This window comes from Hylaeus anthracinus, unplaced genomic scaffold (genome assembly GCF_026225885.1).
Source record: "Hylaeus anthracinus isolate JK02 unplaced genomic scaffold, UHH_iyHylAnth1.0_haploid 11985, whole genome shotgun sequence".
NCBI classification, from domain to species: Eukaryota; Metazoa; Arthropoda; class Insecta; order Hymenoptera; family Colletidae; genus Hylaeus; species Hylaeus anthracinus.
The window spans coordinates 405192-418354 of record NW_026534333.1 but is presented as its reverse complement, the minus strand read 5'-3'; the positions used below and the strand labels follow the sequence as shown (position 1 = coordinate 418354).

The 13163-nt window shown below is 36.0% G+C and overlaps 4 protein-coding genes across 10 annotated transcripts; 2 read left to right on the top strand and 2 right to left on the bottom strand.

Annotated features, from left to right (window-relative positions):
• Positions 1 to 152: 152 nt before the first annotated feature.
• LOC128886563 (zinc finger protein 706-like) lies at positions 153 to 2870 on the bottom strand. Of its 3 annotated transcripts, XR_008459864.1 has the most exons (4): positions 2584 to 2870; positions 1823 to 1967; positions 1347 to 1747; positions 153 to 1258 (listed from the first exon to the last, which is right to left on the bottom strand). XR_008459864.1 is itself a non-coding variant. In XM_054141550.1 (3 exons), exons 2-3 carry the CDS (start codon positions 1964 to 1966, stop codon positions 1658 to 1660), a joined length of 234 nt encoding a protein of 77 aa, XP_053997525.1. In that variant the 5' UTR covers position 1967; positions 2584 to 2870; the 3' UTR covers positions 153 to 1657. The 3 variants fall into 3 exon arrangements, 2 of the variants coding, with proteins under 2 accessions (XP_053997525.1, XP_053997526.1); XM_054141550.1 differs by having other exon boundaries at positions 153 to 1747; XM_054141551.1 differs by lacking the exon at positions 2584 to 2870 and adding an exon at positions 2163 to 2558 and having other exon boundaries at positions 153 to 1747.
• Positions 2871 to 3852: 982 nt separating this feature from the next.
• On the bottom strand, positions 3853 to 8514 carry LOC128886557 (alpha-soluble NSF attachment protein). The gene is made up of 5 exons (XM_054141537.1): positions 8299 to 8514; positions 7513 to 7709; positions 7144 to 7409; positions 6893 to 7066; positions 3853 to 6724 (listed from the first exon to the last, which is right to left on the bottom strand). The coding sequence occupies exons 1-5, from the start codon at positions 8385 to 8387 to the stop codon at positions 6575 to 6577; spliced, it is 876 nt and encodes a 291-aa protein (XP_053997512.1). The 5' UTR covers positions 8388 to 8514; the 3' UTR covers positions 3853 to 6574.
• LOC128886551 (meiosis-specific with OB domain-containing protein) lies at positions 7796 to 11432 on the top strand. 4 transcript variants are annotated; one of them, XM_054141520.1, is made up of 8 exons: positions 7796 to 8248; positions 8705 to 8980; positions 9097 to 9228; positions 9513 to 10136; positions 10228 to 10344; positions 10423 to 10582; positions 10816 to 11023; positions 11101 to 11432. In XM_054141520.1, exons 2-8 carry the CDS (start codon positions 8860 to 8862, stop codon positions 11290 to 11292), a joined length of 1554 nt encoding a protein of 517 aa, XP_053997495.1. In that variant the 5' UTR covers positions 7796 to 8248; positions 8705 to 8859; the 3' UTR covers positions 11293 to 11432. The 4 variants fall into 4 exon arrangements, with proteins under 4 accessions (XP_053997495.1, XP_053997494.1, XP_053997497.1 ...); XM_054141519.1 differs by lacking the exon at positions 7796 to 8248 and adding an exon at positions 8505 to 8634; XM_054141522.1 differs by lacking the exon at positions 7796 to 8248 and having other exon boundaries at positions 8650 to 8980; positions 9513 to 9781; positions 9914 to 10136.
• Positions 11343 to 13157, top strand: LOC128886552 (uncharacterized). 2 transcript variants are annotated; one of them, XM_054141524.1, is made up of 7 exons: positions 11343 to 11472; positions 11619 to 11888; positions 11962 to 12174; positions 12248 to 12429; positions 12501 to 12693; positions 12768 to 12939; positions 13016 to 13157. In XM_054141524.1, exons 2-7 carry the CDS (start codon positions 11643 to 11645, stop codon positions 13150 to 13152), a joined length of 1143 nt encoding a protein of 380 aa, XP_053997499.1. In that variant the 5' UTR covers positions 11343 to 11472; positions 11619 to 11642; the 3' UTR covers positions 13153 to 13157. The 2 variants fall into 2 exon arrangements, with proteins under 2 accessions (XP_053997499.1, XP_053997498.1); XM_054141523.1 differs by having other exon boundaries at positions 11397 to 11536.
• Positions 13158 to 13163: the final 6 nt, after the last annotated feature.

Sequence of the window (13163 nt, the reverse complement as noted above, 5' to 3'; positions counted from 1 at the left end):
GTTAAATAACGTAGTTTTTCATATAATTATTTCGTTATCATGGCATGTACTTCCTTAATCTAATAACGTGTTCCAAGTACATGTGTTCGTTGTCTTCAGTCAATTTGTCAAATTAAAACGATTATTCTACTATCAATAAATATACAACAGAGCAAGAAATAAATCGTTTATTTTTCAAACAATTTTTATGAAATACTTTTACCAAAAATCGAACGAAAAACGTCGAATTTTATTTATCAACACAGTTATTCGTTTACTATGTATAATCACAGTACCAGGAATTATGACGGTATATAAAAATACATTAGACTCATTTACGTCATCGACTCATGGGTTTGAACATCGTTCCAGAATGACTAGAAATCATTTTGGTTAAATAATATGTATAATCACAGTTTGTGGTGTAAAATTCTATAATTATTTTGTCAAAACAAATTACATAAGTGGCGTACTTATATCTAACCTTGACATATGCTACGAGTTTCTATAAACCTCGTCGATACCGAACGCCGATCAATGCATTTGTAATGTAAATTCTGTGGTCGTAAGTAAGCATACCTCGCGACACAGTATATTACGGTATAGATAGCTATGAATCCGAGAATAACAGATTCTGTACCAAACACTAATAGATCGGATTGTGCAGTTCAGCATTGTCATAGATTTGTTTTCGGTGCATGGAAGCAAATGTACAATGCGGTATATATATTTAACGAAATAAATCCACGTAAGAAAGAAACAAAATTGAACAAATCGATTATTCTCAGTATCGAAGAACAAAACAAGTTGAAGTACTAAGTTTTGATAGTATAAAAACAAAATTCCTCGTTACACTCATGTTCGTCCGCGAACGAGTAAGTCTGTGAAAATAAGGGCAGAGTCCAAGGCAAATGGTCAAACGTTTCTGACCGTTATACGATACAATGTTTTAGTCACAGAATAATCTTATGTAACAAAACAATTGGCAGAGACATAGTAAAATGGCAGTTCCTCGTAAATTATCTTCTCTTTTACTATTCACAACATTTTAATGCTCGAGAACTGTGCAATTCGAACGAATTGCGTCTATCTAAATCGTTAATTCGAGAATCTCTATAGCTACGATTACTTTCGTAATCTAGTAATACGGTACAAAAGACATTTGTATTCGCCGTACAATTGATTTTGTCTTATTCCTCATCGTTTCTTTTTGGCATTTGCATCAGGATCTTTCTTCTCTAGTTATAGAAAAACGAAGTAATTAACGCTGCTTTTCTGCCTACGACATTGAAGTACATATAAATATTTAGAATTATTCTGCTAAATCGATTAAACTTTATTCGTTAGCAATATACATATTCATTTACTTTTATGCTTAAGTGAAAACTTAGTGCTCGTGGATTAGACGAAGAATGCTTGACATCTTTGGAAGAAAATGAAAGTTCCGCCTTGCGAACGAGTCTTGGTAATGTCATTATAATTTGGGGTTGTGCACGAAAATTCATTTCTTAAACGTGCAATAGTTCATTTTTAACACTAACAAGGTTCAATTAATTTTTTTCTTTGAGACTATGTAATGACTGGTTGTGTGTCGAATTGTATCACTTTTCTCATTCGCAGTAACTTCTTTTTTTTTTTCTTAAACTTCTGCTCTGCACCCTTACAAAAGGTCCTACCCTCATATATTTTTCAAGTCATCTGGTAAGTCATTCTTAGGGTGCTTGTTTTCAAAGTGTTGCTTGTAAGTCTTTGGGTCTGGCATCTGTGCCTACAAACACATCAAACATTAAACATTACGTTTATAGCTACAATTGAATTTAAATAGACCCTTAAGTACGCTCACCTTGCACACCAAGCATACGTGTACTAAAGCTTTTTGAGCTGCCTTTTTTTGGTCAGTGGCACTGTGTCCCTGCTGTTTCTTTGCCTTTGCAGCTTTTTCCGCAGCTTTAGCCTGCGATTGAATCTTTTGCTGACCACGAGCCATTCTGAAAATGATAAAGCAATAATAATTAATTAACGAAAGTATCCTTCCAAATAAATAATTCTAGATATCTGATGCAGTCGAAATGTTGCAGTTGAAATGAGGAAAATTGAGAAAATATATATATATATATAAATACATCAAAGTCCCATAGAAGTACCAATTTAGCATTTTATTATCAGAGATACACGATCGTTACCTGCGAATTTATCTCCTGAAACGAAATAACGTAAGTGTTCGAAAAACCAAGATAACCCGTGAAACAAGGCAGCATGATTATTCGAAATAATATTTCAAACGTGAACGAAACATTATTTCGAAAGTGGCCAAGTCATCTTCGCACATCTTCGTTGGACTGCACAGTCCTCGTTCCTTTCTCTTTAACAGACTATCATTACGTACTTTCCCTTCTATTCGGATTACTCCGATATGTACCCAACCTATAAAAATCGGTGACCAAGATGCCAAAAGATTTGCTTCTCGTTACGTTATTATTAGGTACATTTCGAGCAAATCGTAGCAGTCATTTACCGCCAGGATCGCGTTCGTGAGAGAAATTCCGAGACAGTATGTCAGAAAAATGAACGAAAGAAACGGTTAGCGAAGAGTGGATCGCTCACCTGTCCGAGAATGAACGTATTCAAACGTAAGAATTCCTTGCCACCTCGATGATCCGGGGCTCGATTTTCCGCAACCACGAGCAGAGCAATTTTATTGGTTTTATATGACTCTGCGCGATCGAGAATCGTTGTGATAAATTGATTTTTAAAAAGAGAAACGAATTCGCTTAAAATTATTGGTGAGCAGTGCTGAGTGCTGACGGCACATCTGTTGGGAGTTGGGACGAGCAACGAGCACTCAAGCAGTCTTCGATCATCCGCGTGTGAAGTACTTCCCCCGGACGAGGAACCGTCGCTTATAATATACAGCAGAAGAAAAATTTAAATGATTATTCAGTCAGATGCGATCGCGACCAATCACTCAAAAATTGTTCTATTTTAGTTTCTCGATCGCCCGACGCTCGACGGTTTCGTTGGGATTGAAATTGTTTTTAATCGATATTTAAATATTAAGGCTTTTAGGTTCAGTGACCGCATTTTTGAATCGCGAAAAGTATGTATACATATACGTGCTTCGCGTGTATAGGACCGCAGCTTGTATGCTATTGGTTGGGAGTTGGGACACTCTTTCAATGAAAAAGTCCTAGGGTATTTCAGGAAAGACCACTAGATCCAAAGGGGCATCCAGAAAAGCCATTGCTTTCTGTGAGCTGTTCTGTGAGCGGGTAACCTTATAAAATTGTACAATTACGAACGCATAATTCAGCTTTCGTAAAATTACTAAATAATATTTTATATTTTGCTTACAATAATTAATTTCGTTTACAATCACTTGGAATAAGTAAATATAAATTCCGTTTACATACTCTACAACGTGGAAATGAGACCATCTCAACCATTTTGGGTCTGAGACTATCTTCTTCTCCGTCTAGGGATTTTACGTTCTACGATTTAATGCGTCTTTAACTATCATCCATCTATTCATTGTTTGAATCTTCTTTTCAAAAAAATACTCAATTAGTTGATATCGATGACAAGTGCGTTACGTACAAATAGATGTACATATGTGCATATAAGTTATGCATATTTTTCAGCGTTACAAATTTTCTACTACGCCCCTTACTTTGGAAAACATTAATTCAAAGTATGAATTAAAAAATAACAAATAAATAGTACGCGAATGTAATAGCATTTAATTGCAGTTTATAATCATTATTTCGGAACTTTCAGTTCGTTTACTTTTTATTTACTACTAGTTATCGACACGATCGTAAGTCGTAAACTGAAAATACAATACAAATATCCGTGCTACATACACCAAAGGTAGAATTCGTATCCAATAAGGTATCTTTATTTACAAAGTAAATCCATCGTTATATGCGATCGACTACGCGCAATACAAGACGAGAAACGAATAACTGCTCTTCTACATTGTTGCTGCGTATTTTAAGTTTTTATAAAAACGAAAACTATGCATGCTTCGAAACGATTAATTTCGTTAAATTGCCGACGAACGTAGAACTCTATTATATTGTCTATATCGCTACCATTCTAGAGTACTCCATTGAATGTTAAATTAATTTTATTGAATAATAATACGTAGGACGCTTTATAAAATGGTTACCAGTGTCTAGATATTCATTGCTGTGTATGGTACTACCTTTAGTATCGATAACGGGGTTGTATAGCTTGTTAAGCACATCAATATTACCATTAGAGAATCTATTAAGTGGTGTTGTAAACTTGATTTCAAACTCGACATGTTCGTCAAAAATGTTTATAACAAACATTTTAAGATATCTAACGTAACAACGCGAGTCAAGTCACAAAACGCCTCTATCATTTTCAATATAGTTTCATTTTAATCCCAAACTAAAAAACGATATACACAATATACACAATATCTGTATATGTATATACAGGTAAATAAATAAACCTTCACACGCACGACGAAAACGAAGTATAGTATTACGTTTCCAGAGTATCCGGTATTGTACGTTCATTGACTTTTCCACCGTACAAAAGAAAAAACATATTTCGCAAATACAAATTCGAACAATGCTACCTATTTTTTTCTTCTTGAATCGTATGATACGCGTAAAATTACACACATCGTTGATATACACTTTGGAAACAAATTTCAATCCTCTCTTATTTTCTAGAGAAAATGATACCTTACGTTTTATCTAAGCACATTACTGTAATCAAAAAAAAGGTATGCATTTAGTCGAGAAATTAGAACTGATGAAACTGCTAGACATAGATACGTGTGTATATAAATGTATACAAAGAATTTGTTACATGGAAGATTACACAGTCGTAGTCGCTACTTCTTACGTACGTCAAGTTCTTGTCGTTCTCTTTTGACGAAAGAAAAATATTAACGAATTTCTTTACAACTGTAAGTTCTTTTTTTTTTTCTTTTTTTTTCAAAAAATAAAGAGTAAATCATGTGCCTTAGTAATAGAATTCTAATTCGTACACTGACGTTAGTGCTTCGTTACACTCTGTGCATGTAAGTTGTGATCGCTACTTCTACCTAACAATGGAATATTATTTATACACGTCTGATAAATATATCCAAATGATGTAACTCGTATTATATAAAATGCTGTAATGCAATTGCAAAATTGAAATATATACTCGTTAAATAACATTAAATTAACGTGAAATAAATTATTTTACACCCGATGAAAGTCCTTGCTAATCTCTAATCTGTGCTATACACGTCTACTTCTAAGTACAAATATACATCTACATTTCGATAAAATCAATGTTCAACATTAGAAAATATAAACAACAGTACTTTAGTTATAACATAAAACAATGAAAAAAGTTAAGTTAAACAACATTACAATCAGGGCCATCGCTCGAGTTATGATGTTAAATATACTTTGTTTATTTGTAGACCAGAGAACTCGTCAATAATTTTCCGAGTCACTATTTTATCAATTCTATATGGAAAGCTGCGCCCAGATATTATAAATCGTATTTTTCTTTACTGATTTTTGTTTCTTTACTTCTCATCGCAGCGCTCCGAATAAGGAGGCAATCGAGTGTTACGTATCGTTCACTTTCACGATAAACCAGCCCTGGTTATAAACCTTAAATGCATATCACGATTATATTTCCTAACCGTTCCTACAATTATGTTTAACCATGAATAAACAGTGCTCGATGCTTCGTTAGAAACATTCCATTACCGTACAAAGAAATATTAATAGAACCAATTGATACCAAATATGTGCTTCAAATTTACAGTTATATATATATATACAAAATTTTTGAAAGAGAAAGAATAAAGTTCGATGTTAACGAAAAGTGTAATTAATGTCAGAAGAAAGAGTAACGCGTACACCACATTTACTATTCTGATACTCTGGCAGTGTAAAGGTAGCAACCGACAATCTACCATTTGGTTATAATTCCAGAAAGCAAATTACATATCTCGTAATCCCAAATAAGAACGGGTAACAAATTTTCACTCTGTAACTTAATTACTTTTTATGATTAATTCGTATTACTAGCCAGCAATAAATAGCGTTAACAGCTTTTATAAACATTATACATTCGAAACTGTCCCACATCTATAGAGATCGCTAAACATATGAAAATTAATAACTTTTGTCTGGATAATTCATCGCGATTGCATATGTCGGAATTAAACTGCACAAGCTGTGGCTCGTTGGCAAGCTATTTATGTATCGATAAGTATGAATACCAACAGAGTTCCAATATTATTTACTTCTATGTTTATTTGTATGCCCCATACATCGGCATTTTTAATTACCTAGCGAGTTCCACAGAATATTCCAAGTTCATTCTTTATACTCTTTGATGACAACAGTCTATGCGTACACGATAACTGAACAGATGAACATGTAATAGTTGCCAAGAGTGCTAGGAGATGTTATGAAAAATATATTTGGGTATAAAAACGAAACTACTTTACAAGTTCCACTGAAAGCAGGGCGTGATTTAAAAAAGAATACATATAGAGTTGAATTGATAATATCATCGACAGGAAATAGCACGAAGAAGAAACAACCGATCAGCGTAGATCTGGATTATCGTTAACTTGCTTTTTAATACGTAATAATACTGTCGTGTACCACTGATCCAATCGTGAGATCGAATCATATTCCTTAACCGCTTCTGTAAAACCTTCGAGGTGTTGTTCCTCGAGGTGTTCTATTAGTGTCTGAAATGGAAATCGAAACGTGTACCATTAAATCGCTCTTACGACCAATCACTTTTTCTATCGTAAAAGCTACCAAGAGCCAAGTAAAATTTCGTTTTAATAAATTTTAATTTATGATTTCCTATTTTTATCAGTGTATTTTGTAGAGTATAATTTTCTACGTCATACCTTTATCAATTTGTACTCCCTAGAGTCTTGGAATGCAGGATACTGTTCTTGATAACGTTCAATAGCATGTTGCGCATTCAATACATCAACGCATAGGTGACATAGCGCCGCTCGAAAGAAATATTCTTTCGCGCTATATTTCAATAGAGAGCTTTCTAAAGATGCAGAAGCAACCTACAGAACAAAAATGTGTAAAAAATATTATTCTGTTTATTTTATCAGGTAAACAAACAAGTAACATTGTAACTCACCTGTTCATAAATTTGTATAGCCTTATCATACTTTTCAAGTTGCGCGGCGTATTGCGCGACCTTCAAAAGACACTTATTGGCGGAAGAATTGCTTTCCTCTCCACGAAAGTAGTCAGCAGCTTGCTCGTAATGATTAACAGCTTGCTCGAGATCTACCGCATCGCTTTCATACATTTCGGCTATACTTTGATGATGCTTAGCCGCCATTGTAAACCGACCCATGTCGGTGTAAATCTCGATCGCCTTTAACAAGCAACTAATTGCCTCTGTAAATAAATTCAAATTTGAAAACAAATTATCGTTGTATGTACACAACAAGAGAGAGAGAGAGAGAGAGAGAGAGAGATAGCTGTGCAAATATAGTTATACCATTTGTATTAGATTTCTTAAAACAATTAGCAGCATCCACGTAATTACTGGCTGCATCGTGGCGACTGCCAGCTTTCAGATGTAACTCAGCGGCTTCTAAGAAAGCGCTTCCAGCAGAACTCCACTTCTTTGCCATCTTGAACATGTTTGCAGCGCGTTGATAACATTCTACAGCCTCCTCCACTTTTGAGGATCCTCTGCAATACAAAAATTAGATACATAGAAAAATTCAATTGTTTTCTTTTTCAAGAATTTTGGTTGGTCAGGGATACGAGTAAACTGTTCCAGCCTCTGTCATGGAATAGTACCTCTTAACCAGAATTGTTTATGTTGCTTGTATTTCTTTTAACTCTGAAATTATTGCAAAATATTTCCCAATATTTCTCTTACGTTCGAGTTCACCAAACAGAAACATGAGTCACGCAACCCTTAAACGATCGTAGAAATTACGAATACGAATACGATGGAAACACAAAGTAGAGAAACAGAATATGACAGACAACACGAAATGAAGTGTCGACGATGCAATCTTAATTTAGTTTTGACACGCTATAACATGACGGTATGGCAACTCATACATATATAGATATACACTCGTGTAAGAGTATATGCAATCTAACAGTCATCGTTACGAAAAAATATTGCTGAGAAAGAAAATATTTATCGATAAATAGAAATGACACGATGAGTAGGAAATTTGTCTAATTAGTGAATCGAAGTAACGCAAGTTACAGTGGTGCGTATAAGTGTCGGATACGTTGAAGCAAATCAATGTAGGGAACTTACCTGAACAGCGAACCAAAAAAGCCTTTGGTGCTGAGTTTCTTCTCGGCCTCGGCCAGCAGCTGCATCGCTTTCTGTTCGTTGTCAGCCATTGTTTCGCACTATCGTGACGCGCAACAACTTTTAATAAATGTCTCAAATCATGGACTTGAAACGAAAGTTCACCTCCCACGAATCGACGTCACTAAAGTCAATGAAAGTGAATCAAGTATCGTCCGCTGCAGGCTTGCCAACAGTTCGAGAGGGCGCGCATAAATTAAGCTACGTTCGCAATAACCCTTCGTCGTGTTCTTTTCTGATACTGAAATTTATCATTTCCGATTACTATTGGCTCTATTCGTAAATTTCTATCGATGTTTACTCGTAGCTCGTAATATACGACTTTTCGATCATCGATCGGTCTTTATAGGGTAAACCAAACGTGGAATCGCATTTCGAAGTTTCGAATTTGAACGTGGCTGGCGTTAACGGCGCCAAAAATCATTCTTGAAGCTTACTCGGAAAAATAAAAGGTTCGAGGTGGACAGTATTTTGATTTAACGAGAAAAGTTGAAGGAATCAAGGATGTCAGGCGTACACAGACAGGCGTTGGACTCGCTGCAGCCTGGCGCGCAAAATGCACTCGTCATCGGCATTATCATAAATAGCTTCAACATGAAAACTATCGATGCCGCCAGAACTAGGTGTACGAGTTTTATTCAGTTTTTTCTTTCAAAGGCACACGAACGATTAATTCGTGTAAAACTCCTGTCGAATATAGAGTTACCCGTGAATAAATAAAACGAATGTTTTTTTTTTTAGTCAATCATGGCGAACGAGGCGTATGGACATTCATGTTGCGCGATTCCAAGGAATATTCTATAAACGTGACCGTATGGGGGAGCGTACAATACGTGACAAAATTATCCTCGGAATTTCATATCGGCAGCGTAGGTTTGTACCTAATTATGGACATGGGTTTGATTTCCGTATAAAATTCACTTATTATAGATTTCAAAAATATATCATACTAAATATATTAAACTACAGAGGATCTACGGACTGGTTCGTGTGTAAAATCCATTTAATATTCATCCTTCGAGAAGTTAATAAATAAATCGTATTGAATTTAAATTTTTAAATACTATCTCTAGCGAACTCTTTTATCTTTGACTTAATTTTATATTAATTCACTTTCGATCTGAAACTATTAGCTTTCGATGAAATTCGACTTGCAGTGGAAGTGATCAATCCGAAAGTGATGGAGCGTCGTCCAGACGACAGAAATGAGCTTTTCGTGCCTTCTGCGACAAGCTCGTGCAGTTTGACGGTGAACGAGGGCAACGCGTTGGTGCAATCCCATGACGCACCAACACGTGCAATGTATGAACCGTTGCTGAGGCTCCCGATTAAGAACCCGACCGAGCTGCGAAGTCTGAAAAGCATATTTGAGAACCTGGAGACGCTGCGCGATCAATACGTTGACGTCTTGGTCGTCGTCACGTTTGTACGTTTCGAACGGATCGAGAAGTCGATCAAGCTACCGTTTATCGATCATAACAAATTTAACTGTATCGTACATTCTTTGTTTCTCCGAACGACTTGGACGCAAACGATGTATACTTTGCATGGCCAACAGGTTGGCGATATTCGTAACGTGATGACCCGAGACGGAAGGAACATAAAGTTCCGGAAGTTCGAAGTAACGGACGGGTCGACGGAAGACGTGGTGTCGTTCGTACTCTGGGACAACGAATGGATCGAAAGAGCAGCTTTCTGGGAGCCGAAACGGACTGTCCTTTTTCTCGCGGACGCCCGTATCGCGTATGATAATTTCATGAAGAAAACTGCCTTGTCCATAGGTCATACTTTAACAGAGATTTTATTTGTTGCACATTTTTTGTACATGAAATGAAAACGTAATATATAAGTAGCGTCGTTAATCGATTTCAGCTAGGAAGACAGTGATCACGGAAAATCCGGACGTGCCCCAAACGACAACTATAAGGAACTCGATAAAATATTATGATCTAGACACGATGTCTGGGAGCTCGTTCGCGCCGCCAAATCGTAACGATAGAATCAAATTACATCAGACTAAATTATAGAAAATTGTTTCTCTCATTCCTTTGTTCTTCTTTCCGTTAGCGGATACCATTACCATCGTGATGACCGTGCAAGATATCTCGAACAAATTGAACAAAAAACCGAAACAAGGAGAGAGAATCCAGTTTGCGACGATTTTGAAGGCCTACGTGCTTGACATAAACGTGGACAGCCTTAGTCCAAGAATAATATCCAAAAGATGGTTCGTTTCTTTTCTGTTTGTAACTTATATTCCTGGCTTGTTAAAAAAAGCACAAATCAATTTTTATCAATTTTCTTCATTTATGATACATAACACAAAATTAATCAGCGTCCTAGGCGGATGTCTGTGTTGTCCATAGAAAAACGTGCCACTATACATGGAACATGGTATCTTCAGTTAGATTTCTTAGTAACTAGATTGTTTAACGTTTTTGATCTTTTCGTTATTTGCAGCGCGTTATGCAAGAGAATCGTTCCCGACGATCAGGACTCGTGTATGGATCTCGAGTGTCCATCAGGCAACGGAACCCGTGCACCTATGAATACAAAAAGTTTCAATCTAAAGGTGAACCTGAAAGACGACACTGGATACCTTATTGGCTGCAAATTAACCGGTGACGCAGCTGAACGCGTTCTCGGTTGTACCACCACCGAGTTTCAGGTTGCCGCAGACCATTTTGCCTATCTCTGACGTTGACGCACGCAGCACAGTCTTAAACATTTTGTGAATTTCCCTAGGCAATGATACTTCCTCAACGTGAAGATTTAAAATGGAAATTTGCGTTGGAAAAATGCGACATCCGGTTGCACATACTCGGTCCAACGACCGACTTCCCGAATGCCGTGTACAATATTCTGTCGATCACTCGAAACGAAGAGGAAGACGATGGAACAGACGCGCTCAACGAGTGTCTCAACGCGAATTTTTAATTACTTTTCACAAATTACCATCGTTAAAAATTAACGAATATATCGTAACATTTTAGAACGACTCCATTGTTAAGGAAAGTTTTGTAATTATATGTTAATGTACAATAACGACAAGAGAAAAATAAATCTTTTAAATTAAATCTTTATTCTTGTTGAAATATTATACAGTTATATGTATAGGTAAGTGCCTACTTTTACGAATTCGCATTGTCGTACATGCGATCAGCTGATTACCCGGCAAATGGTAAACTATCAACAATCAACGTTGCATCATCGTTGAAACGTATCCTTTGCAAATCTGCGCTATTCTTTCGCATTTGTTATAGTTCTTTTAACCATTGGAGGAAAGGATGGAGGTAGACTATCTGAAAAAGGAAGATTCCGTAGAAATGATGAGGGAGTGTTTAAGAGAATTGACCTATATGGAAAGAAAGGAGCATCGTACGAAGGCGTTGAATAAAAGTCGCGTAGCTTTAGGTAATATAATTCCAGATGCGTCGTTTACGACGGAATTTGTTGTTGAAAAGGCGAAAGCGCTTAAAAAAAAGACGTTATCTGTTGAGGAGTACAAACAATTGCAAAACGCTCTTATACAGGTTAGAATTCCAAGTCAAATCAAAGAATAGAATAATATATTAAATAATAATAATAGTTTTTATTCTTTCACAGGACGAGGATAATGTCAAATCCTTTCTGAAAACAGACAATATTTTATTTGCTCTAGTACGTGACTTTTCCAGTAACGATCCAACTATTCAATTGTCAGCTATCGGTTGCTGTTGCAACTTAGCTCTTGGAAATGTTAAAGCGTGTACCTCGTTAGCCAAAAGCATTGCACCATATCTCATTACAGAATTAGATTGCTTAAATTATCCTTTACTGGTAAGTTACAAAGAAAATGATAAAAAGGATATTTCACAGGTGAATAGCAGAATTAATGTAACTGCATTGTTAGGAAGTTTGCGTGTGGACAGTGGGAAACTTAATTGCAGGGAGTAGCAAAGCATTTGAAGTTCTTCATGCGCAAGACTGTTTAAAATTCATTGTTTCCCTGATTCGCAATTGCGACATTACTATTCTCCCTTCTGTAGCATACACAGCTATGCACTATGTACGCGTCGGTTTTCAACAGATTTCGTAAGAATTATTCTAGTATGCCTATATTTTAATATTTCTACCGCTATTGTTAATCACACGAATATTTTTAGGGAGAATGAAATAATAGAACTCGTTAAGGTTGCTACAGAAAGAAACCTCTCGTTCGAAACTCCATATTTTATTTGGCTGCTTGCTTTGTTATCTTCGCGAGCGATATGTAATATTTATTTATATAAAACGATGCATTCGATAGTGGATTATCTATATCAGAATGCTACAAATAATATTACCACTGTAACAGAGGTATGCAGGCACTTTTAAATGATATTTGCCTATGTTTACATGTGTGGTATTAAAAGTTTTATTCTTTCGTTCAGATCACAGCATGCGTAAGGATATTGGCTAATACTATTTGCGAAACGTCCGGTCGTTTGGCAACCTTGTTTTTGGAAAATCCAAAGTACGCGCGATCGGATTTAGAAATATTATTAAATAATTTACTTTCGTGCCAATATGTACATGTTAGAAAAGAGACTTTGTGGTTAATAGGTAATTATAAACACTTTATTGTTAAATCAGGAAGTTAACTGTATCGGTAATGAACAGTAACGAATACTTCTCCCAGGCAACCTTTATAACCATAACTGCGCCAACGTTAAAAAAATTGTACAAGATATTATACCACGATTATCATCTTTAAAGCAAGCGGTCGTATCCACAACACAGCAAACTATGTTGGCAAATATAGACTTGCTCGACTGAACAGGTATGCC

Bases quoted from the DNA above. Each gene is read 5' to 3' on its own strand.
- LOC128886557 (XM_054141537.1), bottom strand. From the start codon at position 8,387: ATGGCTGACAACGAACAGAAAGCGATGCAGCTGCTGGCCGAGGCCGAG. The intron at 7,067-7,143 runs GTGAGTTACAAT...TTTGTTCTGTAG, and splicing joins CTATACAAATTTATGAACAG to GTTGCTTCTGCATCTTTAGA. The intron at 6,725-6,892 runs GTATGACGTAGA...TTTCCATTTCAG, and splicing joins GGGAGTACAAATTGATAAAG to ACACTAATAGAACACCTCGA.
- LOC128886552 (XM_054141524.1), top strand. From the start codon at position 11,643: ATGGAGGTAGACTATCTGAAAAAGGAAGATTCCGTAGAAATGATGAGG. The intron at 12,175-12,247 runs GTAAGTTACAAA...CTGCATTGTTAG, and splicing joins GCTTAAATTATCCTTTACTG to GAAGTTTGCGTGTGGACAGT. The intron at 12,940-13,015 runs GTAATTATAAAC...TACTTCTCCCAG, and splicing joins AGAGACTTTGTGGTTAATAG to GCAACCTTTATAACCATAAC.
- LOC128886563 (XM_054141550.1), bottom strand. From the start codon at position 1,966: ATGGCTCGTGGTCAGCAAAAGATTCAATCGCAGGCTAAAGCTGCGGAA. The intron at 1,748-1,822 runs GTGAGCGTACTT...ATGTGTTTGTAG, and splicing joins ACGTATGCTTGGTGTGCAAG to GCACAGATGCCAGACCCAAA.
- LOC128886551 (XM_054141520.1), top strand. From the start codon at position 8,860: ATGTCAGGCGTACACAGACAGGCGTTGGACTCGCTGCAGCCTGGCGCG. The intron at 10,583-10,815 runs GTTCGTTTCTTT...CGTTATTTGCAG, and splicing joins AGAATAATATCCAAAAGATG to CGCGTTATGCAAGAGAATCG. The intron at 11,024-11,100 runs GTTGCCGCAGAC...GAATTTCCCTAG, and splicing joins GTACCACCACCGAGTTTCAG to GCAATGATACTTCCTCAACG.